Raw genomic sequence first — 27197 nt, 5'->3', positions numbered from 1 at the left:
CCTGCTTCACTACTTTCCCTTCTATCTCAATTTTCAACTTTTTCTGGTTTTCCCCATTTGCTGTCATGTCAAATCATTTTCTACTCAGTTTCAATACATGTGCTTTCAGTTTTGCATTCCATTGTCCTATCATTTGCCGAAGTTCCTGCTAGAAAACTTGTTAAATAAAAGATATTTCTTCATATCATGATTATGATCAAACGTAGAGCAGAAGACTTGAATTTGAACTGTGATACATATTCTGTGCACTTCATGCCACTCTTTTTTGCATTACTATTATTGGTGCAAGACAGTCCCACTTTATTTTTCATTTTAACTTTTTGATTTGACTCACAGTTTATTTTCTGCCCATCTATTTCATTAGTTAATTCATTTAATTGTTTTCTTTTAATTCCACTCATTCTGCACAGACATGTATAGCAGAGTATATTAATAGTAAACTGAAAACAAAAATATCATGCCTTGAAGCAGTGCAATAAACACATTTAAAACTCAAAAAATTGGGAACTCACCAACCTGCAACAATAAATAATGTACACGACTTAAAAAATGTCACTCTTTTGAACCCCACAGTGTGAGGCATGTGTTCCCATTCCTCTGATTTTTAAATATACTGCCACTAAAGTCACACAAACTAGGACAAAGGGAGAATTAAAAAAAATCACCTCTTTGGATCACTCTGAGTCCCATGACCTTGGAGGACCCAAAACTGCAGGTTCAATAAAACTATTTTAGATATCCTTTGATATCAGCAGGATAACTAAGTGATTGCATAGCTATAATCATATGGGTGCCAACAAAGTAGCTGTTGATAAAACACAAGGAAACCCTTACAGCTTTTGATAAGATCAGGTCTGCTCCTCATAACAGCCTGCCCCTTAAATGATCAGTTCTTATACTACAAAGTACCCCGTGAATTATTAATGAACTATGCAGCTCACTGAGTTAACAGTATTTGGACTGATTTGTAAGATAAGCATCATATGCATCTACAGTCGTAATAGGTCAAATTCCCTTGTAAAGACCAAATTACAAATGAATGGGAAGTTCTTTCTAAATTCAAAGCCATACCCCTCACCCCTTAAGTATGAAAAATCATAGAAGAGGGTCAGAAAGACGAGCACTTTTTTTAATTTTCACAATAGAAGGTTTTTTATATAAAAGACCCATACAGTTACTGGCATTGACTCTTTATATAGGCTTAGTTTACATATTTAATAAAGTAAGTGCTCATAAACTGGTCTGACTTTATAAGGAACATCATAAATGTAGGTGGAGCATGGCTAAATCTTAGGGCTGAAATCATAGCACTATGCCTAAATCATAGCACTTGAGAAGTATGTTCAAAGGTAACCCTGGATGTCTTCTTGACTGCCTTGTTTTTCTTCTCTTTAAAAAAAAGTATTAAATACCTTCAAGGTATCTCCCCAACAGTATGCAGAAAAGTAACATGCTGTACATTTCCATAGCAGAAAAGTAACATGCTGTACATTCCATAGCAAGGAAACAGGATTTGGAATGAAATAATAAAAATGTTTCTAAACACCTAAGTGTTATGGAATGTCACACCTCTAGCAGCCTAAACAGAAGCTGAATCCCAGAGCATTTTCTATAAAATAATTTTAAAAAGGTTGAGATAAACAAAAGTAAATGTTTTGTGAATAAAAGCTATTAAGACTATACAATAATGTTATCAGTCAGAATTATCATTTACAGTGGTAATAGGTAGTGCAATCATAGTCCTTCCATAAACATTATAATTCATCATAGTGTACACAAAGCCAAAATTATATTTTTTGCTAAAGTTTCACAAATTGTCATATCTTTGAAACTGTATAAGCTAGACATATATTGTTAAAACATTTTTATTAACCAGATATAGGCTTTCACTTGACAGCAAGAAATTCTTCTGTGAGAGCATGTTTATTGAGATATCTAAAGAAATATGAACACGTATGTTTAATTGTATAATTAGCAATATAAATAACACTGAATATCTCTCAAGATGAGTAACTTACAGTGCAATATGAAATATGTTTTTCGTCATCGACACCTAACGTTTTACCTGATGTCATGCAACAGTTTGTAAGTCACTTTGTTTCTGAAGAATTAAGAACATATGGAAATATTGTCCATTTTCATAATTACCCTCAGACAGCTAGCAATATCTCATGTATACCATAATATATACAGACATTGACAATAAATTTTCCTGTCTCCCATCATGGAATATCACACCATACCACTCAATAATATGTAGGGTTCTCATTTATGAAAATATGAACCTAAATATGAAAATATGAATAATAAGTGAACAGCAATTAATTTCTCTACTGTATGACATTCCAGATTAACAAACTTAGTGTCATTCTGTTAATAACTCCTTGCACTTTCTAATACTGCCTACAATTATCTGCTAAGTCAGTTAGTAAATGAAGCCAGACCCAACAAAGTTCTGGAAGTCATAAGGATTTGTGGCTTTGACCTGGAAATACACAAAAATGCACTATAGGCTTGAATCAGTTAACTATATAGTTACTAATTTGCACTGCATCTAAGTTAAATCCTTCCATGATGGTGAGTCTCTGTTTTCAAACCATTCACAGATACTTTCTAAACTCCTCTGTATCTAAGCACAGATCATAAGCAGATACAGAAGAAAAACTCTTAAGTATTTGTAACCACAGTGTTTTTGAAACATAATTTCTTAAATAAAATACATGTCTGGTGCATTGAGACCTGACGGATGATGGTCTCCCCTGTCCTTGAAATCTGAAGTACAGAAAACATCTTTGTTCTTATTTGCTGCCTCTCCTGGGCTCTGCAACATTCTCAAGTTTTGTTTGAAATCCTTCCATGTTCTCCTGGGCATTCCATTCCTGGAGCTTCTTCTGAATCAGGAAATGTGTCAGTCTTCAGAACCATTTACTAGTGTTACATACATCATCTTGCACTAATGTCACTATCAATTTCCATTCATGATGCTTAGTTAGGTCAGCAGTACGAGATACAATGATTTTGTCTTCCACAATTTCTTCAAAAAATGTACCCATTTTGTCAGACCATAACAGCTTTTAAAGAATGCAGCTGTTTTAGAGGCACACCTCCTTTCTCAAGCATGACCTGCATCTCTCATGTAACAAGAGCATCTGTTGTCTTTCTCCATTGCTGTAGTTCAGCATCTCTCCCATGACGAGATTAGTTGTTTGCTGCCCTCTAAAGGAAAGGAAGGAGATTTTCATCTGTGTCCTGGTCAAAATTCCCTCAGGCTGTATAAAATACCACTTTGGGTCTCCCCTGAAAAAATGTCATAGTCATAATAAGACTAACTTGGTCAACATGAGAAAATGACTAAAATAAGAAGCATTTATCTTCACATTTACTTACCACTGTGCAAATTTTGCTTTTATTATCATCATGGCAAAACTCAAGGTATAAATAAACTGTAAACACAGCACATTCTGAAAGATTGTTTATAGTGGGTTTTATGCTGTTATACTAAAAGGAAGGTTTTTTATGTTTTTTTTTATTTAAAGGAAGAACTGGGAGGAGGATTTTAAGGTAACCTCTTTCATCAACATTTACGTTGTATTTATTCTCAACCTGTATAGTGATTACAATTCGATTCTTAAATCCCTTCCTGTACTGTGCCATCTTAGGAAGGCTCGGATGAGGTAATGAAACAAGACAGGGATTCTTACACATATGTACCCACTAAAGAACTCCAGTTCAATAAAAAATGTATTTGAAAAAGTTCTGGTTCCCTCAGTACAAGCATCAGTTTATTTCTACTACCTCCCTTCTCAAACATAGGTCCATTAGTTAAGTATCAAGTTCACAGTATAATGACCTTCAATTAACTTGACTGCCATAACTCTGTATGAATATTCTTTAGTTGCTTGTGCTATCTGTAACAGGAAGTGTATTCCATAATCCTGGAACATTACACAAAATATATATTGGTATTTAATTTTAGTATTGGGTTTCCTAGCCTAGTATTACCTACCCATTTATGCATTCATGGTAAAGCTTTTATATGTTCATAGGTTCATTTGAAGAAGAACTGCACACATTGCCTTAGAGACCAAGCAGAGATGACCTCTAAGTAGCTAATTATAATCACATTATGATAACAATTCCTGGAACCATTCCAATTAGCTCAAATTTGTACTCCAGTTTTAAAATACCACTAACAGGACACCTAAATGTGAACCAACCATTTTATTCTACATTCAAATGTTTCACCAATTATATATACTCAAAATACATTATGTTTTCTTACAAGTGATACTGAATGAATGCCTTAATAGATGAATTTTGAGCTGCTCATGTAATTGCCTTGCTTATATATTTATTGATTTATTTATTCATGGCTCTTTCTCCTTAGCCTTTTAATTGTGAGTTTTATTGTCTTGTTACTATATTTATTGTTTTACTCCCTGCTGCTTGAGCTATGAGTCTACAGTGTTGTTGCTTTATTTATTGTTTTATTCCTTGCTGTATGAGCTCTTGCTACAAGTTGTCCAGTTAGAACTAAACTGATGAATGCAGGTAAGTACAGAGACTGAAAGGTGTTTGTGGAAGGATAAGTTTGTATGACTATACCTGAGATAATGAGCAAAAGGTACTCTGATACCCTGCTGGACAACAGACATTCTCTAATAGGGTATTAATGTACAGATAGTGCCCAGTAAAAATCAAGTCCATTATTTCATAGCATCATAATAAGGTGCTATGAAGTCTTGTAGAACTCAGCTTTGTTATTTAATGAGCATAAAATGTAAAGAAAAGAAAAAACAATATGTATGTGTGTGTGCATGTGTGTGTGTGTGTGTGTGTGTGTGTGTGTGTGTGTGTGTGTGTGTGTGTGTGTGTGTCCATCTGAGTCTTTGTAAGAGATACAGAATCAGAGACATGGAGAGAAAGATAGAAAGAGAAAGAGAAACAGAGTGAGTAAGTGAGAGTGAGCATTTACCTCCCGACTTCTTTGCTCAAGAATTCTGGATAAAGCCAATAATATGCAAGGAGAAAGACCTGAAATCAGGGTCAGTCTTTAAATATAACAATGTGAATTTTCCGAATAATTAGAAGTATAAAACTATAATGTCCCAGTAAGACGTTGTCCTGTTCGATTTTCAGCTAAAGCATCTTCTGTGTGGAGACATGCGTGAATGGGCGTACCTTCGTTGAAGGTTTTGCGTCAGAGCTGGCAACTCGGCACGTAAAAATCTATTGCCAATCATTAGCTGTGGCGACCCCTAACTGGGAAAATCCGAAAGACACAACATAAAACTATAATGTCAACTGTTTTTCTTCTGTCAGTTTTTAGTCAGTTTTGAAATGGAAAACATTCCTTTGAAACACAAAGATGTTTGCCTGAGTACTGTTGACCCATGTATAGCAGAACTGAGTACACCTGAAAAATAAAGCCACTTAAAGCCAATTTATGGGTATTAAATCAGAACTGCAGCAATTTAGTCTGGCATCTTGGATCAGTTTTGTGTTTCTCGGACTGCTCCCTACCCCCATCCCCATCCCACAACCTGGTGCCAGCACCTCTCACAAGATGTACTCTAAGGAAAATGTATGGAAAATGGATTTTTTATAGATGTACATTTAAAGAGCTGAAGCGTGTTCCATAAAACTTAATAGTGAAAGCAGTTTGCATGCACACATAAATTAATTGCTGCATGTATGCAGCATGTTTGCAAAAAGTTGGTCTTTGCAATCTACAACATTCTATTATGACATCAGAAAATTGCCACCTCACTTGTTAGATTACATGATACCTTTTCTCTGTCGTATATTAAACTGCTTCAGTTTATGTGGATTATATTCCCATTTTTAAGTGTTATGCTGGTTTCAGACCCACCCCTCTTGAATTGAAGGATAACTTTGTTGGGTTGGTTTACGCTAGATTTGTCATTTTGTAGTCCAAAGGTGAAGAGGGCTGGTGACTAGCTTGGTGGATATGGGTATCTTGAGATTGTCTCATGTTTACCAACAACCACTTAATCTTTAAAGAAGCAGACACTGTATGTGAGAGGTGTACTTACACAATAACATTAGAGTCTAAACTCTCTCAGACATGCTCACATCAGGTTCTCAAAACCATGCACACAACTCCAACCTCACATAGCACACAGCATACACTGACATATGCTGAAGCACTTAAAAGCAATCTTCTTAAACAACAATGCTTGCCTAGGCAACCTATTGGCAAAGCTATGCCCTCAGCAAGCCCAAATCACTCAGAAAAAAACAACATGTAACACCACACATACAGTCATTCTCAATAGAGCACCAAACACTTAGACCCTTAGGCAAACAACATTGCCCATAACTCTTTTCAGAGGGGACTCCATTGTAAGACATACTGATAGCCCCTCTAACCAGGCTGAACGAGGAGAAGATAACGGTTAGTTGTTTATCTGGAGTCAGGATCCACCAAATCACACATGCACCCAAGTCATTACACCACAGGTACCTGTATGATTCCATCATAGTTCATGTAGACATAAATGACCTCAGATGCACCTCAGTGAACTACATGAAGATAGAGAGATTATAAAGCTTTCAGACTATGTGTCTCAGGCTGGTATGTGGATAGCATTGAGCAGCATTTTTATCATCATTTAGGATGATGTCACAATATGAGCAAAAAATGATTGATTTCAACAATTGGCTGTCTTTCTGTGGTCATTCTAAGGGAATCCAATATTTGTCAGTCTGGAAGGACATTGTTAACAGAACAATGTTGCTTTTCCAAAGATAGTTTGCACCTGTCCCCTCTAGGCTTTCAAATACTGGCTAAAACCTTATCTACCCCAATAGTACCTATTTTAGGCAACTCCAAATTGACAAACTTACCTACATAGCAAAATCAACTGACTTAACCTCAAGATGTTACTGCTCAATGCTAAGAGCCTAAATAAAAAAAAAAAATCCCTGCAAGTCCTCCTTACATTTGAGAATATAGACATCTGTGCTGTTATCAAGACATGGTTTAAAGCAGCAGAGAGTACCCTGGCAGTGAAAGGTTTCAGTACCTTCCTCACTTTTAGACCAGTAGCTGCACAGACAAGGGCTAAAGCTGGTGTGTTTTCAGTATACCTCAATAACAAGCATACCTCTAGGGTGGCCAAACAAGATGACGTGCTGGATTTCCTCCATGTGCAGATCACCATAGACAAAATACTGTACAATTTTCTAGCCAGCTATAAAGTCACCCTCCAAGTTCCAAAAAGTTCACAATGCATACTTGGACCTACTGCAGACTCTTACTATTTAAAATAACACCCTCTTTTTGGGAGACTTTAATTACCTCAATATAAACTGGGAATCCTACATTGCCTCAAATCTACAGACACAGAGATTCCTGGACTTTGCAAATATAAATACCCTTGACCAAATAGTGAATATGCCAATTACAGGCTCCAACATACTGGACCTCATAATGACAAATATGAGAGAATACTGTATGCCCTCATGTCTCATACTCCTGCTGTCTCCTTCAAAATCAAAATCAACTCTGTATTCCTAGTAAAACTAGCAACAGTTAGGAACTATTTCAAGGCAAATTGTCTTTTATTAAGTGATGGTTTGTCAAAATTCAGTGCACCTGTAAACCCCAAGAACACAGCATCCTATGTTGAAATGCTCCAAGAAGCTCTGTGCAACCATGTCAATGGCTGCAGAGAGACTGCTGTACCTACCAGAATTAACCCCAGAACTATCCTCAGAAACAAACCACCCTGGTGTCATTCAAATGTAATGGGATATACAACAAAAGGAAAAAAAAATTCCAAAAATCAGGAAGGGTAATTGCCATAAAGATAAAAACTCTCATCAAATTAAATAGGCATGCTAATTATGTCTAACAAGGTCAACATTGTGGTTAAGACAGCCTCCCAGGTGAAAGATAACCATAAGGTCTTCTTCAGCTATGTCAGCAACCACAACTGCAGCACACAGCAATGTGCTGAACTGCTGGCTAATGGTAAGACATTCACAGAGCTTGATGATATAGCAAACCTGCTAGTGGACAAATTCAGTTCCAACTTTATTTCTTTCTCACCCCAACCCTGCCTCAAACGTAACCCCTCCAACTATGATTAAGGAGCAAGTATTGGATGTGCTCACTAAAGCCAAGAACGCAGCCTCAACAGGCTGTGATAACATCCAGGGATGCCTCATGAACAGCTTACAATACAACCTATCAGGATTATTGTAGTCACTATTTAACTATAGTCTTAAAACAGGCTTTGTGCCACAAGAATGGAGGACTGTGACAGTCATCCCCTTCATAAAGGAGGACCTTCAACAGATCTTGGAAACTACAGATCCATTAGTCTGACTACTCTTATTTGCAAAGCCATGGAAAGAATTATCATGGAAATTATCAACAAGGATATAGGATTTTCCTCTCTTGCTCCCTGAGAAAATGAACCAACAGTTCCTCTGTTCAAAACTAAGCCCAGCTGGTTACACGGAATAGTAGTAGTAAAAATACTACAATCCATTCCAACATTAGAGGCAGAGGGAGAAGTAATCTGAGAGAGTAAATTAATCATTCTTGTCAAATTGCCACAGATAACGTTTCTTTACTATTGTCAGTGGGCAGGGAGATGCTCAAACAGCCAATAGTACAGACTGCTAAAATGAAATGGAACCAAAATAGTAAAACACACAGAAAAATAACAAACCCAAATAAAACTGTGTTGAAGAACAACTAAGCCAAAAACATCTCCACACTATAATATCAGTGAATATTTAACAAATATAACAAATGTTAAGTGCTTTCATCTTAATAACATGTAGTAATTCATCAGAACAAAACAATGGAAAAAATACATTTATGCTCTTCTAATAACATCATGTGCTACTTCTAATACTTCTAACCAATGGGGATGTAAACAAATACAGTGGTGCTGCGGTAGCGTTGTTGCCTCACAGTAAAACGTTGTCTGGTACGATTCTCAGCTAGAGCGTCTTCTGTGTGGAGACATGCATGAATGGGCGTACCTTCATTGAAGGTTGTCCATCAGAGCTGGCAACTCGGCACGTAAAAATCTACTGCCAATCATTAGCAGACTGAAGTTCCGCTGTGGCGACCCCTAACTGGGAAAAGCCGAAACAACAACATCAGTTATATCTTCCAATGAAACAATGTATGGGAACAAGATAAATACGCACATGGTGAGCTAAAAATTAATTTAAACTAAAAATACAAAATGAATATATTAAAGTAAATAATAAAACTTTCCTTTTAATCTAGCGGATATAAGCTTCAAAACATTCTTCATAGAAATAGCATCATTAAACCACTGTGGGTTCCTGCTTCTCAAAAAGGTTGCCAATAAAGCTTCCTATATTCAGTTTTATTTTCCCATGAGACACACCTGGTATTTGGTCGAATCTGTCCTAAAGCAAAAAATTTAAATGAAATGGGCAAACAAATTTTAATAAAACTTTAGTCTCCATTTTATGGACTACATCATAATGGTGTTTATAAATTCTTTTTTTTTTAATAAATGTTCAGCATTCTCCACATAAAATGCAGTGCATTGTTGACAACAGGAAATAGAAATAACACCTTTAGAAAAACAATAATTTTTAGCCCTGATTCTAATGTTCATCTCTTTTAAATAGATCTTACCAGTACTGAGAATATAAGGACATTGGTGGCAAAATCCACAACTTTATGTACCTAGTTTAGATCTCTTAATATTTTCCTTGTAAATTGCTCTCTAAGATTTCTTTAAAAAATTTACTTCATTTATAAATATAATTAAGCTGTGTTGGAAGCTCACCTACCAAGTCTAGAAACAAGATAAACATTTGCCAATATCTCTTGATAATACTTTCACTCCATTAACATAGTTATTGTAAGTAAAAATTAAAGCACTGGGTGGTCTACTTTACCATTTCCAGGGGAATTCTGATTTTCCTCTCTTATTCCCTAAATCGATTTCTAATAGAACCCCCCTCCCCTCTCCATCCTATTACTACCTCATCTCTTATTTCAATAACAAAATCCCTTGGATATTCCCTTTCAGTAAACATATCCACCACTAACCTGCTTTCAGCTATGTATCCATTAAAATCAGATGTTATACGAGCCACCCTTACCATCTATCCTTTTACAATACTCTTTTTTGATGGATAGGGTGGTTACTATTGAAAAAATAAATAGAAATTGGAAAACATCTCTTTAAGGTGGATAGCAGATTTGAAACATTTATTGTCTATCTTTCAACAAATTAATATCTAAATAGTTAACATAATCATCAGAAATACAGTAAATGAATTTCAAGAACGAAGTTGTGTTCAGTATATAATTCAAAAATTAATGTAGATCATCCAAAGACTTTTTTCCATAAAATGCATACATTGTCCAGGAATCTGGTATAAATTACCCAAGATGTAGAAAAAAAATGAATTAAAAATATATCTCCTACATATGCAAAACCATGTTGGTGTAGATGGGGGGCACAAGCTACCCCACAGCTACAATTTTCATTTGCTGGAAAAATTCTCTTTGGAAAAAAAATAATTATTAGTTAAAATAATATCCATAAATTCATTAATCAATCTAATTTCTTAATTACTAATAAAATCACAAGTCATCAAGGTTTCATTAAACCATTCAAGACCTTCACTGTGTGGAATAGAGAAGAATACGTCCACAGTATCAATCATGATGAATATCAAAGCATCATTGTATAAAACAGGAGTAATTTTTCTTAACAAAATCCCAGGATTCCCTTAATAAATAATTATGTTTTGGTAAGAAAGGCTTATGCTTCTAATCTATATATAAAGTCAACAAATGTGTCTTAGACCCATTGGCATTATAAGTCATGTTATGAGTATACATTTAGAGAGACTACAAGTGATTTGTTGGGGTTCTTGGACCCCACATATAAACCATTCTGTATCTTTAAACTTTATAGTCAGTGAATATTAAAAAACAACACAGAGGTCTAAATGTATCCTTTGTTTTATGTGGTTGAATTCATGATATGAGGCATGTGGCAACTAGTAAAGGAAAGCCAATGGAATTAGGAAGACAAACAAAAACAAAAAACAAAATATCTCTGCCCATTTCCATGAAAACATTAAAAAGAACAACATAAAAAACATTCTGGTACTTCAGAAAAAAAAGGCATCCTCTGAAATTACTTCTGATAACATTTTAGAAAATTATATATACATAGTTTAATGTTTATAACAATGGAATTAACATGTAGCTGTTTTGTATCTGTTTTTTGTAGAGGAAGGTGGAAAGGTGCATGGAATGACTACTGAAATAAGAAACATTGGAGGTATTAACAGACTTGCATGACTATGAGCTTGGGCAAAGAAAAGGAGTTTGAGAAACATCTGATTTTTTAATGCAGTGTTGGAACCTTCTATGAATACTATTTTGCCACAACTTCAAAAGATTAAAAATAAACTATGGGCTGGATTCATTAATGCTTTCATTAAGTGTACAATAAGTGTACACCATACTGAGTGAGTACACAACACAAGCATAACTACTACCTTATTCCTCCTAGTTTTAGTTTTTCTAAAGATTTTCTTGCAACCTTATATATCAAGGGAATTCATAAACGTTACCACAATGTTTAGACTATGTTCATTCTTACTCTACTCTTTCTGCATAAACAAATGCCACAAAAAATGTGGGCAGGATGTCTTGAATGCAGATCAATATAATGTCAGTTTAAACCTATGTGTGTGTGTGTGTGTGTGTGTGTGTGTGTGTGTGTGTGTGTGTGTGTGTGTGTGTGTGTGTGTGTGTGTGTGTGTGTGTGTGTGTGTGTGTGTCTGTCTATATATATATATATATATATATATATATATATATATATATATATATATTCTGTTCTTATATTTGAAGAGCTTTTCTCCTTTGAAGAGCTTTTCTCCCTAGGGCTCCACTGAAAATAGATAAAATTATCCAGTCATAATTTCCCAGTCATCAAATGTCAATAAACAATAAACAAACTGGATATAAGTTAGCTGAATTAGAACAGAAGGCTATGAAAAAGAACTTGTGAGTGACAGAGATCCAAAAAAAAAGAATTCAGCACAGGGATTGCACTGTGCTGAATTCACAAAATAGAAATTTGCTATGTGGAATGGTTTCCTAACCAAAAGCATTAGCTTTAGGAAAGCTTGTCAATGTTTTTGGTCAGTAGTAAATAAAGCTGGAATGAGCTTGAATTATCATGGGTCAATCTGAAAAGTGAATTGTGAAGAAACATGTATTTTCCTGGCTTTGGAGACAAAGAAAAACATGTACCATAGACAGTAGAAAGTTTTTTCATAACAAGTCCTACAGCAAGCTCAATGTCTGATGTTATTAAGTAAAGCCCATCAAAAAAAAAAAATGTTTTAAATGGATGTATCCAGTGTTTTAAGGTTATTTTTCCAGATGGGGTGAGACTGTTTCTAGCCACAATGATAACATTGTAGAACATTTATAATTTTAAAAGTTGCAGTGTGTCTTGGTGTAATGAGATGGACTTTAAAAAAGACATATGGCTCGCTCAGTGCAAGGAACATGCTAGTCATGATGAAGCAAGCCCTCATTATTAACTAATTGGTATGTTTCCTGAATAGCAATTAATACGGTAGCATGCAGATCATGGCTGATCTACATATTGCGGTAGTAACCTGCTACTCATGTAACCCTTGCAATCACTCTCACACACATACATGTACATTAACTCAAACACACACACACACACACACACACACACACACACACACACACACACACACATATATACATGCACACCTGTCCTTGCTCACCCATGGTTCCCCCACCCCATAATACTTACTGCCATTATGGCACATATGTATTAGGTCCTAGTTTCTAGTATATCCTCTCCACTCTCTATTCCAGTCACTCTGTCAGTGCTGTTATGGTAATTTAAAGAGGCATACTTGGTGGTGGTGTAATGTTCCACCAACCCCATTACCCTTATGAAGTGTGTGTGCCATTATGGTACTTATCTCCAGTGTCCAGTAGTTCCCTCTCACTCCATGATCCCCATACTACCATTGGTGCCATTATGGCTTATGACATCTCTTCTCTGGGCCAGTGATCAAGGAGCCTGAATCCTCAACACTAATACCAGTGAGGGACATTCACTTTGAATAAAAATAGATGCACACAGTATTTCCAGGTGCAGCTCTCTGCACCAAGCACAATTTCTCTTAAGAGCATACAGGAAACACGCTCAGTCCATGATCTAGGTTTCCCTCTTTCTCTTTACAGGCCCAAGTGAGATTCCCCACTGGCACAGCTATAAAGTTGAGTCATCAGCCGAGTGTCCCAGGCCAAGTCCTCCACCACCCTCTCTGTGAAACCAGTGCTCTGTGTCCCTGCTCCAAGTAACTGACATACACACTCTTTGAGGTTTAATTTTTACACTACTCTATGAGGTTTAATTTTTACACACACACACACACACACACACACACACACACACACACACACACACACACACACACACCTGTGTAAGGCTGGCACAGATTTACTAGCTATAGCCCCTCTGCCCAGACTATAGGGTAGATATTGCCATTAGGACACTCCAAAGCCAGCTACTTTAAGGCTCTTACAAGGGTACCCAATTATACTTAATGAAATTAATATTAATACAAATGGTAGCGTTTGACCAATGCATTAAGGCATCCAGGAGTAGCCACAGTGTCATCAAATAAATGTAAGTATTCTCAAATGTTAAAATATTCTCTAAAGACCAGCCACAATATAAAGTTTAAATATATTTAATAATAAATAATAAAATAACATGAAAATACTAAATATCTATTTGCAATAGACACCAGAGTTTCAATCATAGGAAATATTAAAAATAACACAGCTGAATAGATTCACACAGATACAGAAAACAGTACTAACTAATCTCAATATATTTTCCTGACTGATCTAAAGAACTACTATTCCCTGGTTACTTATTAAATCAAGTCAAGATGAAGTGGGTAACATATTCTTCTTTGTCAGGTTACAAAAACAGACTGCTCTGAGACCTCATTCTCATCTAGTATTGAAACATCATTTCAGTCCTGGATTACATCATGACATCACATACATCTGGTCATCTGATGTCTGGTTCACATGCTACCCCCTTTTAATATAATCAGAATATTTCACATATGTATTACCATATATGCAGACAGAACTTTGCTAAGATGTGTTTTAGCATCTGGAAGTCATAAAACAATTTTAAACTTCTACCATTCCAGAGTAGCAATTATTTCACCCTCAGGGATAATACAAAAGGCTTCCTAGTATAGACTCTGTGTCTCTGGCTGCATTAAGACCTGTGGGATACAATCTTTATGGCCTAAATTAAGTAATTTAATTTCAGGATATTTTTTTCTAAAAGCTAGCTGGGGCTGAGCTTAACCTCTTCTCTTCTATTATCCTCTGTTACAATATTAATTTCAACAGTTATAATATAGTCTGATACAGGTGTATTTCTTTTTCTGTCCAGCAGCACCCACTGTTGGTACATTTTTTAACACAAGCACATGTACAAATCAGTTTGATTTACAAATGACATATAACTGTTTACAAAACTCCAGCTAGCTATGTTGGCATATGTTACACGTCCACTGCCTTACTTCTTCTGGCATAGCTGGCAATACCTCACATTGTCACATGGCACATTAGAGTTTATCCAGTGGCTCCCTCATCCCTGTTATGCTGGTCTGTGCCTTAGGGCACTTTATGTAGTAATCCCTGGTGTGTAGTATATCCCCCCACCCCCAATCCCCATAGTAACATTATTGTTGGTGCAGCACTTTAAACTATCAGCCCTGGTGTCTGGTGGTTCCACCATCCCCCAGTTACCCTTATGCATTATGTACCATCATGCCACTTCACTTTATCCCTGGTAGTCTACTGGTTCCCCCCATTAACAGTCCTGCTAGTAAAGTCGGTTCTCGTACAGCACTTTAGAGATAACTCCTTGGTGTCTGGTGTATCCCCCCATCCCCACCCCCACCCCCATTTCAATGCTGGTGCTAGCACTACACAATTAAACCCTAGTGTCTAGTGGATTCCCCCTCACCTTGTTTGTGTTCAGCATTTTTACACATCCTTTTGTCTATGTTCATTACCTTGGCATGACGGGGATTGCCATGCTGATCTACACAACCAAGCGCCTTCTTGAAATGCTTGGCTGTATAGATATCTTTCTGGAGGCAGTCTGAGGAGAAAGCACATGGAATTAGCATATTCCTCTCTTCCCAGAATGCTTCCTTAGCATTCAGTATAGCTGTGGGCAGCCAGCCCTGCATGGCATTGCACATCTTCATGTTAGAAAACTGTGTAGCACCTTGTATGGGTAGTTGCTAAATGCAAAAAATGTATTATAGGTTCATAGGTAGGTAGTAGGCTATTGGCCCTGGGGCCTATATAAGCCTAGCCAAAAAGGTTCCCTGCCTTTTGCCACCCAAGAAAATTATTTTCCTGTGCTCCTGTCAAGTAGTGCCGCAGAAGTGATCCCTGGGGTGAATTTTCTATTTCCCATCCAGTCGTCAAGGTTTTCTTAAAGAGGGCCAATGAGGAGCTTTGCCTGACATGAATGGGTAATTTGTTCAAGAGTATGGGAAGTCTCTGGGACAAGAATCTATCCCTACAGTATGTTCTATTTATTGTGGTGACAAGGTTTAGGTCCCTGGAGCATGTGATTCGGAGAGATTGGGATTTCTTAAAGTGTAGCATGTCCAACAGCTCTGGTTTTGACATAGCTTTGTATGTTAGGCAGGGATCGCCTCGCAGTAGGTGATATGTGACGGAGTATAGATGGAGTTTTTTGAGACAGTCTGTGTATGGCATCTTTTTGAGGCCAGTAATCCTCTTAGTGAGGTATATTTGTGGCCTTTCCAATTGTTGTAGGTGTCTTGTGAGATACATACCAAATGGGGCATTGTACCTGATGGGTCTGATGAGGGATGAATAGAGAGGGACAATGGCCTCCTTTTTTTCTAGAGGAGAACCCTTTTATGATGAAGTGTGCACATAGAAGAATTTCCTGACTACTGTGGTGATGTGGTTATCAAAGACGAGACTACTGTCCACCTGTGTCCCGAGGTCTGTTATCACACTTTCAGTGTTTAGTGAGCTACCACCTATGTGGTAGTTCATGGGCACCGCATTTTTCCCAAAGGAGATGACAATGCACTTCTTGGCATTGAGCTTGAGGCCATGACTTTGACACCAAGCATCTGTCTCTGTGAGACCCTTTTGTAGAATGTCTGCATCATTAGGTGATTCTATTATGGCTCCCAGTTTGCAATCATCTGCGAACTTTGTTAGGAAAAGACCTTATGTGTTGGCCTGCACTTCAGAGAAGTAGATGCTGAACAGCAGAGGATCCAGGACTGAACCCTGTGGTACCCCACTCGTCACTGGTCTGAAGTCGGACTTGGAATCAGCTACTTTTACTGTGTGGGTTCTGTCAGTGAGCCAGTTGGCCACCCATCTTGTAACATAGGGATTTATGCCTAGTTTAGTGAGTTTATCTATAATTCTAGCATGGGGGATGGTATTGAAAGCCTTGGCAAGGTCAAAATAGGCTGTCTGTACTACCTTGCCCTCATCTACGGCTCTAGTGACTGCTTCAAAGAAGTCAGTCAGGTTTAGTAGACATGATCTACCTTTTACAAACCCAAACTGGGTGGGGTCCAGGGTTTGGAGGTTACCCATGTCTTGTTTATAAGCTCCAAGATGATATGTTCCATGGCCTTACAGACCAGGCTTGTCAGGCTAATGGGGCAGTAGTTTCTGGGGTCCATAATGGCACCCCCTTTGTGGAGTGGGTTAACCGTCACTGTGCACCATTCAGTGGGCACATAGCCTGAGGTGAGGCTATGATTGAACATGGTACTTAGGTGGGGTGCCAGTTCGTTTTGTAGTTTATGCAGTACGCAGCCTGGGATATTGTCTGGTCCCATGGATGCTGTATTCTTGGCTTTGGAGGGTGCGGTCTTTACTTGTTCATCCATGATTACAGGGCTTTGCATTCTTCTGTTATTAAGATGGGCGATTTGGAGGGTGAGAGATGGGTAAAGTTAGCACTGAACCTATCTGCCAGGATGTTGGCAATATCAGTTGGTTCTGTATATTTAGTGCCATTGTGCTGTAGCTGGCCCAGAGAATTATCATTGCAAGATTTTCTGGTTGCATTGGAAGATGATCAACAGACTAAATATTTACAGTACAGCAAGATCATCCCAGACCATAATACTTTGTAAACATAGACAGATGCTGTGCAAGAGTCCCTGATGACTGAAAACTGATGATAAAATCAATTTCTGTAACTAGTAAGTTAATTTTGAATATTAAACTGTGCATCATATTTACTTTGTATTGTAAAGTCACTTGCTTTTTTTGTGAAGATTCAAAACACTTTATTTTTCTTTAAAGTGAAGATATCTGGAGGTCTGTTAAAGTGGCTATAGCACTGAAAAATGAAATGTGATTTTACTTTTTTTATCTGCTTGTTGCAATCTTCTATAAATGACCTTGTACTATAAAGTACTGAAGAAGGCTGGTTCAAATGCTGATGATGTTAAGGACAATGTTAAACAGCTTTGCTAATAAGATGTTTTAAGAATAATCAGTTACTAGACAGATTACAGTTAATGTTTATACTTCATATTTTGTCAGGTAATGCAGAGATGCAGGATGTTAAAAAGTGCTGCATACTGATATGATCATGAAAATCATACTGACCAATAAATGTTAATATTTCTGTTTAAATGACTCCGTCAAAGGGAGAACAACTGCACAAGGCCTGAAGGTGTAACTGCTAGGCTCTGCCTGAGACAGAGCAAAGAATACAAAACAATGATGAGTGTAGTATTGATGTAGAAGGGAAGACCCTGCTCACATCACATCATGTATAGGTTTACAAATATATGTGTGTTTAATTACTTTAAAGCCGATTTTTCTGTAGAGCTATTTAATGGTTTGCACCATAATATGGTTTAATATATACTGCTCAGCTTCCAAAAGGAAGGCAATAAGATTACTAGACTATTTGATACCTGGATTGGGTAGCAAATATAAGGTCTTTTTTTTGTTACTGCCAAGTGTAAGAAAGTAGGCATATTTTATAGTTTTGTTGTATTGGAAGCATAAAACGTTTTTGTTTTCCCTTTGGTTTGGGGGGGTGGTGCATTTTAATTACTAATATTTAATGGATTGTTTAGATTTGGAGAGGGATCCCTAAAATGTGTATAGGGGGCTGAATGGTTATGTTATTTGTTATGTTTTATTGTAAATGTTTATTGGGTTCTGTCCAAAAAGGAGTTAAAATTTAAGTTTGGAAATTCATATCGCTGGTGACCAGAGTGCTCTATACAGAATGGGATATACTAGTGTTTTAAGGAAATAGATAATATTTTATTAGAAGGTTTTATAAAACACACTGTATTAGGTTTATTGTGGAACTATTCATACTTTAAAATTTACTGGTTATTTCCAAAGGGACGCACAAGTGTAATCAGCATAAGATCCTGTTTTAGAGTTTTGTGACTTATTAGCCGTATATAATATCTTAGTTATGTTTCAGAAGCAGTCAGAAGATGACACATGGCTGAGAAGGTAAATCAGATACCTGACACTTGATTTATTTTATGAAAACAGGAAAGGCAAACTTATTCCTGCACAGGAGGTTTTGTGTTGGCTGGCATGATGTGGATCATCTTATAGTTTTAAATTGGATTAAAACAATTAAGGTTACTTCTTTTACTGAGATTATTATTGTCTATATTATTAGGTTAATTTTTCTAGGTATACTAAAATTTCATAGATTGTGTGTTCTGTCAGTGTACGTCAGATTAAGTAAAGCACCATTTGATAATAATTTCATATTATTAGGTGATTGTTCTAAGACAGAGATAAATTAATATTAAAATTATAAAGGCTGTGTACTAGTCATAATTTGTTAAATATTTCATGTATTATGTATTATTTGTTTTATGCAAGACAGGAAGCACATATTATTTTTATGTAAGAATAGATGAATGCTTTCTATTAACCATGTAATGATATAGACAAGGACTTTATAAAAAATGAAACTGGATGTTTTAAATTCTATATTAAGCAGACTAGTATATAATAAACATTTAACAGAAAAAAAAAAAAAAAGACACAGCACTGAGTACCACTGGGGTTGCTACTGCAAAACTCTTTGTTTGCTGTACAGAAGGGAGAGACTTGGTCTCATTCTGTGACTGATTACCGAAGTGTTAGTTACAAGCTCTGTTATCTTTTTCTCCCTCAACAGGTGCATACGTTCATTCATACATACATACATAAAATGTCACATCTCACCAAAGTGCAGATGGATTGGATATATTTAGTCTGTGGTCCGTGCTCTGTTAGTCATTAGCACCCAAAATTTCATCTCCAAATTGGGTGTAGATAGGCATACTCAGATTCAGATGAGTACATTTTTTCAGACCATCTATTGGAAACCAAAATACTCAAAAAAGCATAAATTTTGAGTTGTGTAAACGAATATTTACAGTACAAAGGTATACAAACGTTTCTCTGTGAAAGGAACACACTTCTAAAAATAGCCCTTTTTTATAGGTATAAATGGTAACAGTTAAAAATAACTTGTCCCCTTTCTATATGTCTTGGGGTAGCATTTTAAGGGTTGAGTATATTTTCAAAATGATACAAGGGTGGTGATGGGGTGGGGGATTGGGTCTGAGTACTGTATGTAAATTTCTATCTATACCTCCCCTAATGGATCACCTGGCACTGCTTTTCATAATGTGGAACAAACAGACAAACTGTGTAACACAAACAGCTTACTTAACAGCCTCATCTAGGAAGCTCACAGGATGGTTATGTTTCTTAATTTACAATTATAAAAGTTATTTTGTTTATTTTATGTGATTCACTATTATTTACAATGGCTATCAATTTAAAAAATTTCTTAACAGTGAATGTGCTGCCATAATATTTCAATGTGGAACAATAATGAACCTGGACTCATAACGGGGTGCACTTGAGCAGTATAGGTAAGCCTGATATGATGATGGAAAATGAATAATTAGATAAAATAATTAAAGAAGAAGAAGAATGGGAACTCTGCAACATTGTTCAAGTGTTTCAACTGCATCAAGAGCCATCCAAGTTAAGGTAAGAATATTGTACTGTATTACTACAGTTGTATTTGCTTTACACAGCCCCTAATCACTACTATTTTTGAGCATTTTTTAGATAATTTATTTAATTTTATGGCAAAAAATAGTCATTTGTCTGTCTGCTGGCTTTTCTAGTTCTGCTTGCCTCCAAATCACCTTGCAGAAGGGTAAATTAGCCTGGAAATTTAATTGCTTGTTAGTTAGTTAGTTTAATCTATACTCGAGAGCTGCTTTTACTGTATTTTTGCATTAAGAAATTCCAGGATCATCCACCTTGTGGCCAAACGTGTTTACCCAGTGTCTCTGAGTTGGGAAGCACTCCAAGGAGCTCAAGGAATGATTGCTTATTGGGTAGAGGGCATGAAAGTCATAATTTTTTTAAGGTGAACACCAAGCAGCATTGGTAGCAGTGTCCTGTAAAGCAACAAACTCCTATAAGTAAAATTTCTCTTAAAAGTTAGGATTTGGTCTGAAACCTGTTAAATGGTATGGCATTGTGTGGAATTAAGCTTAGAACAACTAACTTACACATGGAGTAGCACTACCATACCCTAGCACTATAAAAACTAGTCTAAACCAAATATTCCCTCCCTTCAAGCCATCCTCACTCTGGAGTATGTAGATATCTGTGCCATTTCCAAGACTTTGTTTAGAGCCATAGAAAGAACTCCAGCAGTGCATGACTACATGCTTTCCTTGAATTTAGTCCAACAACAGCACTGACTTGAGCGAAAGATGGGGGTGTCTCATTCTACATTAGCAATGAATGTGTCTCCATGTTGGTTAAACAGGATGACATCATGGAGCTAATCCATGACCAAGTCTCCATAGATAAGGTCCATCACCATATCATGGCTAGCTACAGGTCACCATCTATGCCCCTAGAATCTCAAACTTCTTACCTAAACCTACTAAAGCCACTCACCATACAACCAAACTCCCTATTCATGGGTGACTTTAACTACCCCTCTATAAACTGGGAAATGTACACTACCTCAAACTCACAGGCACAATGCTTCCTGTACTTTTTTAATACAACCTCCCTGGAACAGATAGGGCATGCTCTAACCAGAGGATCAAATATACTGGATCTGGTATTCACCAATATGGGAGAGCATTGCACCCCCACATTTCATGTCCTACCTAGTGAGGTCAGATCACAAAGCTGTTCCTTGAAGTAAAAATCAACCCTGGAAAACCCAGCTAAAACATTAACAATTAAGAACTATTCTAAGGCAAACTATGCATTATTAAGTGACAGTTTGTCTAAATTTAAGGCTCTTCTTATCCCTGAGACCACCCTATACAAAAATGTAAGTAGCTGTATAGATACTGCCATACCTACCAGAAGTAAACCCAAAATAAACACTAAAACAAACCCCATTGATGGAATTCTCACCTAAACAAGGTATATAATAAAAGAAGAAAACTCATGGCCAAAATTAGGAAGAGCAACTCCCTTAAAGACAAGTGCTCTCCTAAACAACAAACTAAGAGGTCTAATTAAGTCCAACAAGGCCAGCTATGAGGTCAGGATACCCTCACAGGCTAAAGACATTCACAAGGCCTTCTTAAGCTATGTCAAGAACTTTAAAGGTAACACGCAGCAGTATGATGAGCTAGTGGACAAAGATACCAACTTCACTGATCAGGGTGGCATAGCAAATCTACTGGCTGATAAAGCCAGCCCAAACTTCACTCTCCCAATCCCTCACAGCTCCACCAGGTGAAATCCCCTCCATTAAACTACCCTAACTATTAGCAGGGTTCAGATGCTGAGAGCACTTGCTAAAGCCAAGAACACCACCTCTACTGGTCCCAACAACATCCCCGGTTGCCTCATAAGTAGTCTAAAACAGGATCTATCAGAGCCATCTGAACCACTCTATAACTACAGCCTTGAAACAGGCTATATTCCAAGTGAATGGAGAGCTGCAGCAGTCATTACTCTCCACAAAGATGGACTATCAACTGATTCAGGGAACTACAGACCCATCAGTCTAACAAGACTAATATGCAAAGTCATGGAATGAATTGTCATGGAAATGATAAACAAGGACATTGGTAACCTTCAGTCACTGGACTGATCTCAGTTTGGCTTTGTTAAGGGAAGATCATGCCTACTTTATTTTATTTTTTTATTTTACATTTGTTGACCGGGCTGGTCCAACTGGATATATGTCCATTTTCAACAGAGGCCTGGGGAGAAAAGCTCCAAAAGCATATATTAATAACAGATAAAAAAACAATTAGCTGTGAGAATATTCACTAGCATATATTTTCAGAAGAAATATTAGAAATGAACTACAAAAAACTACAAAAAGGTGTACAAATTGAGCATGATAGAAGAAACAGGGAAGTGTTCGTTGAAGTTCTGTAATTGGAAAAAATAGGAAGTACTTGTGAGGATATAGAAAGCTAGTCAGGGTTAGTACATGGGCAGAGCCAGTGGGTTTTGAGGTGAGATTTGAGTTGGGATTTAAAGCAGGGAGGAGAAGAGAGTGCAGTGAGATTGTCAGGAAGGGAGTTCCAGATTTTTCCTACTGTGTTTGAGAACAAAGAGTTTCTGGCCATGTTATAGGATTTACAAGTGGAAATAAGAAGTTTATTAGAAGAACGTAGGCTTTTAAGATTGCAGTAAGGAGTAATGAGTACTGAGTATGGGAGTATTAAAGGATTTATACAGGATTTTATGGGCTATGGAGAGTTGGTGAAATAAAATCAGGTTTTGTAGCTCAAGCCATCCTAATTGGATTAAGTTTATGCAGTGGTGAGTTCTAAAAGTAGAGCCAGAGGCAAATCTAGCAATACTGTTATAGGCAACAGCCATTTTGCTGAGGTTAGCTTTGGACAGATTAGTGTAGATAGACGAGGCATAAAGGAGGGTGGAAATTAGGTGTGAGTGGGCGATGGATATTCTGGCAAGTGGAGTAAGGAATGGCTTATTTCTGTACAATGAGCCTAGTTTTCTGTTAACTAGTTTTATAGTGTTGTTAACGTGAGTGTCAAAGCTTAGATTGTTGTCAATCTCCACTCCTAGGAGCCTGGTAGTTGGGTCAGGGGAAATATAGGTGCCATTACTTGACAAGACAGAGAGGTTGTGTGGAGAGAATTTACAGGTGGGAGAGAAAAGTAATAATTTGGTTTTCTTGGGGTTTAAGATTAAGCATAGTTTTAGGAACCACATTTCTACAGTTTGGAATGTCTGTTGGGTGATAGAGTGAAGTTTGGAGGGGGAAGAGGCAGAACAAATCAGAGTAGAATCATCTGCATATTGTATACAGGTTGCAAGAGGAATAGTAGTATGAAGATCATTAATGAAAATTGAAAACATAAGAGGGCCAAGAATTGAGCCTTGGGGGACTCCAAGGGAAATGGGTAGGTGGGTAGATAAGTTATTGTGCCAAAGAACTGCCTGCTGTCTGTTATGAAGATAGGAGTGGAACCACTTTATAGCACTTGTGTCTAGTGCGAAAGATTTATGTAAGTTTATTAGTATCTCGTGATTGACCATATCGAAGGCTTTGGATAGATCAATAAAGAGAGCAGAGGTAAGGATGCTATTATTCCATTTTTTGTTGATGCAGTCAGTGAAGGAAAGTAGGGCTGTTGTGGTGCTGTGGAATGGTCTAAAGCCATGTTGACAGTCAGCTAGTAGATTGTAATTTAAGAGGTGATTTAGAAGTTGTTTTTGGATGCATTGTTCCATGATATTAGCTAGGGGGGAGAGTAAGGCTATGGGTCGGTAGTTTGAGAGTTCAGTTGAGTTACCACCTTTATGCAGTGGAATAATATATGATATTTTTCAGATTGAAGGACTGTAGCCTTCAATGATGGTTCTGTTAATTAGGATAGAAATGGGATAGGCTAATGTTTTAGCTGCAATTTTTAGATATTGAGCTGGTAGCTGGTCAGCTGATGGAGAGGAGGATTTCAGTTTGTGGAGCAGAGAACATATTAGTCATGTGGATACAGGTTGCAGTTGAAATAAGGGAACAGAAGTATTAGTGGAGGTGGACAGGGAGGGGATATCTGGGGAAAGTTGATTAGATAGAGACTGGACAGTTTCAGTAAAGAAGGTGTTGAAGGCATCAGCAGTTTGTTTTGGGTTGTTCTGGGAAGTGCCTGAGAGGCATGGGGTGTCAGAGTGGCCAGGCTTTAAGAGTCTATTTATTCCTGCCCAGAACTTTTGCGGGTTATGTTGGTTAGCTTGTTGTAGATGGCAGTAGTGGTTTATTTTATCTAGATGTATGGCTGTTTTTGTAATGTTTCTTATTTGCGTAAAGTTTAGTTGGTCGATGGGATCTTTAGTTCTACGGTATTTAGTCCAGAGTTTATTTTTCAGAATAATTTTATGCCTTGTGTCCTTTGATAGCCAAGGTGCATGTTTTGTGCTAATTCTGACAGATCGTGAGGGAGCGTGTGAGTCTAGAATAGATAGAAACTTTGAGTTGAGGTATGAGAGACCATCATCCAGTGGAAGGTTGCTGGTTTAAGCCAAGTTTCAAACAGGCAAAGGATGTTGAATGAATGTATGTCTAGCAGAGCGTGGAGCTGGGTAATTTTATTATGTTAAGGTGAGCTATAGAGAGATTTGGAGAGTAGATTAGAAATGGAGGGTGGGAGACTGATGGGGTTAATAGTGGTAGTGTTATTTGGGCCAGGGTTGGGATGAATGTCACCTGCTTGTAGGGAAGGAAGTAATCTTTTTATTAGGAGTGAGGGTTTAGTGAAAATGTGTGAGGATTTTCTGTGTACATGATTACTGTAGGTAATGTGGACATTTCTATGAAATTTTTCAAGAAGGTAGCTGGGAGAAGAAATTATGTTAGAACAGGCTTGGAATATGTTATGGGATGGTGAGCTAGTAATTTGAGTGAAGGTGTGTGATTCCAGTAGGCTAAGTTGTTCATAAGAGGTGAGAAGGTAGGGTAAGAGAAGAAAAGGAAAAAGTGAAAATAGGAGGATGTGTTTTAAATTAGTCGAAGTAAGAAGGGAAGGCATAGTGACAGGACAATGTATGAAAGTAAATTGGGAATAAGAGATGGAAGTGAAGACAGGAAGAGAGGAGAGGTAAGAGTGTCAGTTGAAAGGGTGCAGGTGGGTGGTTATTGGTAGAGCTGGATGGGTGGGGTAAAGTGCAATTGGTGTGAGATGGAGGGGGTGTTGTAAAGGAGTATAAGTTTAGGAGTTGTAGGGGTGGGTGGAATTTGGGGGTAGGGTAGGGGAGCGGAGAGAGCCTGCAGGGCGAACGGAGTGGGTTCAGACAAAGTGGAGGAAGACAGTCCGAAGACAATCAGTGAAAGGCAGGTGAGGTGAGTAAGAGTGGGTGAAAGGAGTGAGAAAGGGGTTAAGCTTAAGATCTAATAGAGAAAAGAAATAAAATTATCAGTAGGGGACATGAGGAAAGGATTAGAAGTATTAGGTATAGCAGTGAGTAATTTAGTTAAGTTTAATGCAGTGGGTAGAGAAAGTAAGGTAGAATAACTTTGCAAGTTAGGGTGACATCTAGTGGGCAAAAGGTTAATTACAGAAGAAGGTAGTTAGCAAGTAAAAACATGAGTGGGAGAGAAAAAAGAAAAAAAAAATTACTCAGGCTGGGAAAGGAGTGAGGAGGACAGGTCAGAAGGGGAGAATGCAGCAACTAGTGTGAGGCAAGGAGGGGAGGGGTGCGGCTGCTAGGAGTCCTAACTAAATAGCGTCACTGAAGGCCAGGGGCAAAAAAAAATTGTCATTTATACAAAAATGTAAAAAGAATAAAATTAGCTAGAAGAAGGAACACCTACTTTCTAGCTTCCTTAAATACAGGGTTCAGGGTAGTGAGACCAAAACTTTGAGGTAACAGGGAATGAGGCAGTAGAAGGTCCTTTAAATGGTTTCTTGCTTGCCATGTAAATTCCTGTATGCCCATGGAGTAGGGTCATGTTGAAGAGCTGTAAGCAAAATAGATAGTGTAGAGAGAGGAATGAGATTTAGAGACCCAGTTTTACAAATGCAATAATATAAAAACACTTTATGTAAGTTAGTTAAATGAGCAGAGTCAGACTGTATCCCTTATAAAAAATAAGACAATTTCAGGAAGACAACTAATGACACTAAGTTTCAAGCTATAGTCCATCAATCATTATATCTACAGTCAATAAGAGAATAGCGAGACAATCACTCGCTAAAGGCAATCGTGAAAAAAGAAAACGTATGCTACAGACTGTAATGAACAAAACTTGTGAACTAAAAATGAATATTACACAACACAGCAAAAGTAAAGACATCAAGGCATATGTAACATTTAAAGGGTACAGTATCGAGCGGAGCGGCTTCTTGTAGAATTACTTGCCAGTGACCTTTGCTATTGGGGTATATAAGATAAAAAGAACTAGGTATTAGCCGAGTAGCAACAAGGGTGGCTTTACCGATTTGGAGCCTTACCCAGTAAGGAGGTACTCACACAATACAATTGTGTTTAGTTAGGGCTTTGTAGAATACAGCAGAGCGGGGTTAAGCATAGGTTACGGTAGACTTATTGGGGGCCATTGCACACTGCTGGCAATGCAGTAGGAGGTCTTTGTTTCACCTTTAGGAGTGTAAAGCATTACATTGCTTAGTCTTGAATTACAGCTCAGGTGTAGAAAAGACTGAGCTGGGGAAGAGGCAAGAACTGATTATCGCTCTAAGTTGGCATGCTAAAAATGGGAGCTGATGTCTTATTTAGTTGAAAGTAGGCTTGAATACTCCAAAAGCACAAGAGTCAGAAGAGTACCAAGCCTAAACTATCAGGGGATTCAGCAGGAAAGAAAAAAAGGCATGAAAGTAGCGCACGGCTAAAAAGTAAAAAAAAAACAGCTAACTCAAATTGGCTGTTGCGAATACACAGGAGGCGTAATTTTTAAACGGGGAATATGCACATGGGAAGCAAACTACAAGTCACCTTATCACAACACCGCTGACACTGATACACACAAGTTACCCTAACTTATTAAAATTCAAATAAG

At 37.4% G+C, this 27197-nt stretch overlaps 1 protein-coding gene across 1 annotated transcript in view; it reads left to right on the top strand.

Annotated features, from left to right (window-relative positions):
* Nucleotides 1–7872: 7872 nt before the first annotated feature.
* Nucleotides 7873–27197, top strand: part of LOC122808587 — a 142631-nt gene continuing 123306 nt past the window's right edge. The window contains exon 1 of the mRNA XM_044079544.1: nucleotides 7873–7999. Within this exon, the coding sequence (XP_043935479.1) occupies nucleotides 7873–7999 (127 nt within the window). The remainder of the gene's footprint in view (nucleotides 8000–27197) is intronic.

This window comes from Protopterus annectens, chromosome 8.part0, assembly GCF_019279795.1.
Source record: "Protopterus annectens isolate FY-2018-M chromosome 8.part0, PAN1.0, whole genome shotgun sequence".
Lineage (NCBI taxonomy): Eukaryota > Metazoa > Chordata > Ceratodontiformes > Protopteridae > Protopterus > Protopterus annectens.
The sequence above is the reverse complement of the archived record's forward strand: the minus strand, read 5'-3'. Positions and strand labels throughout refer to the sequence as shown.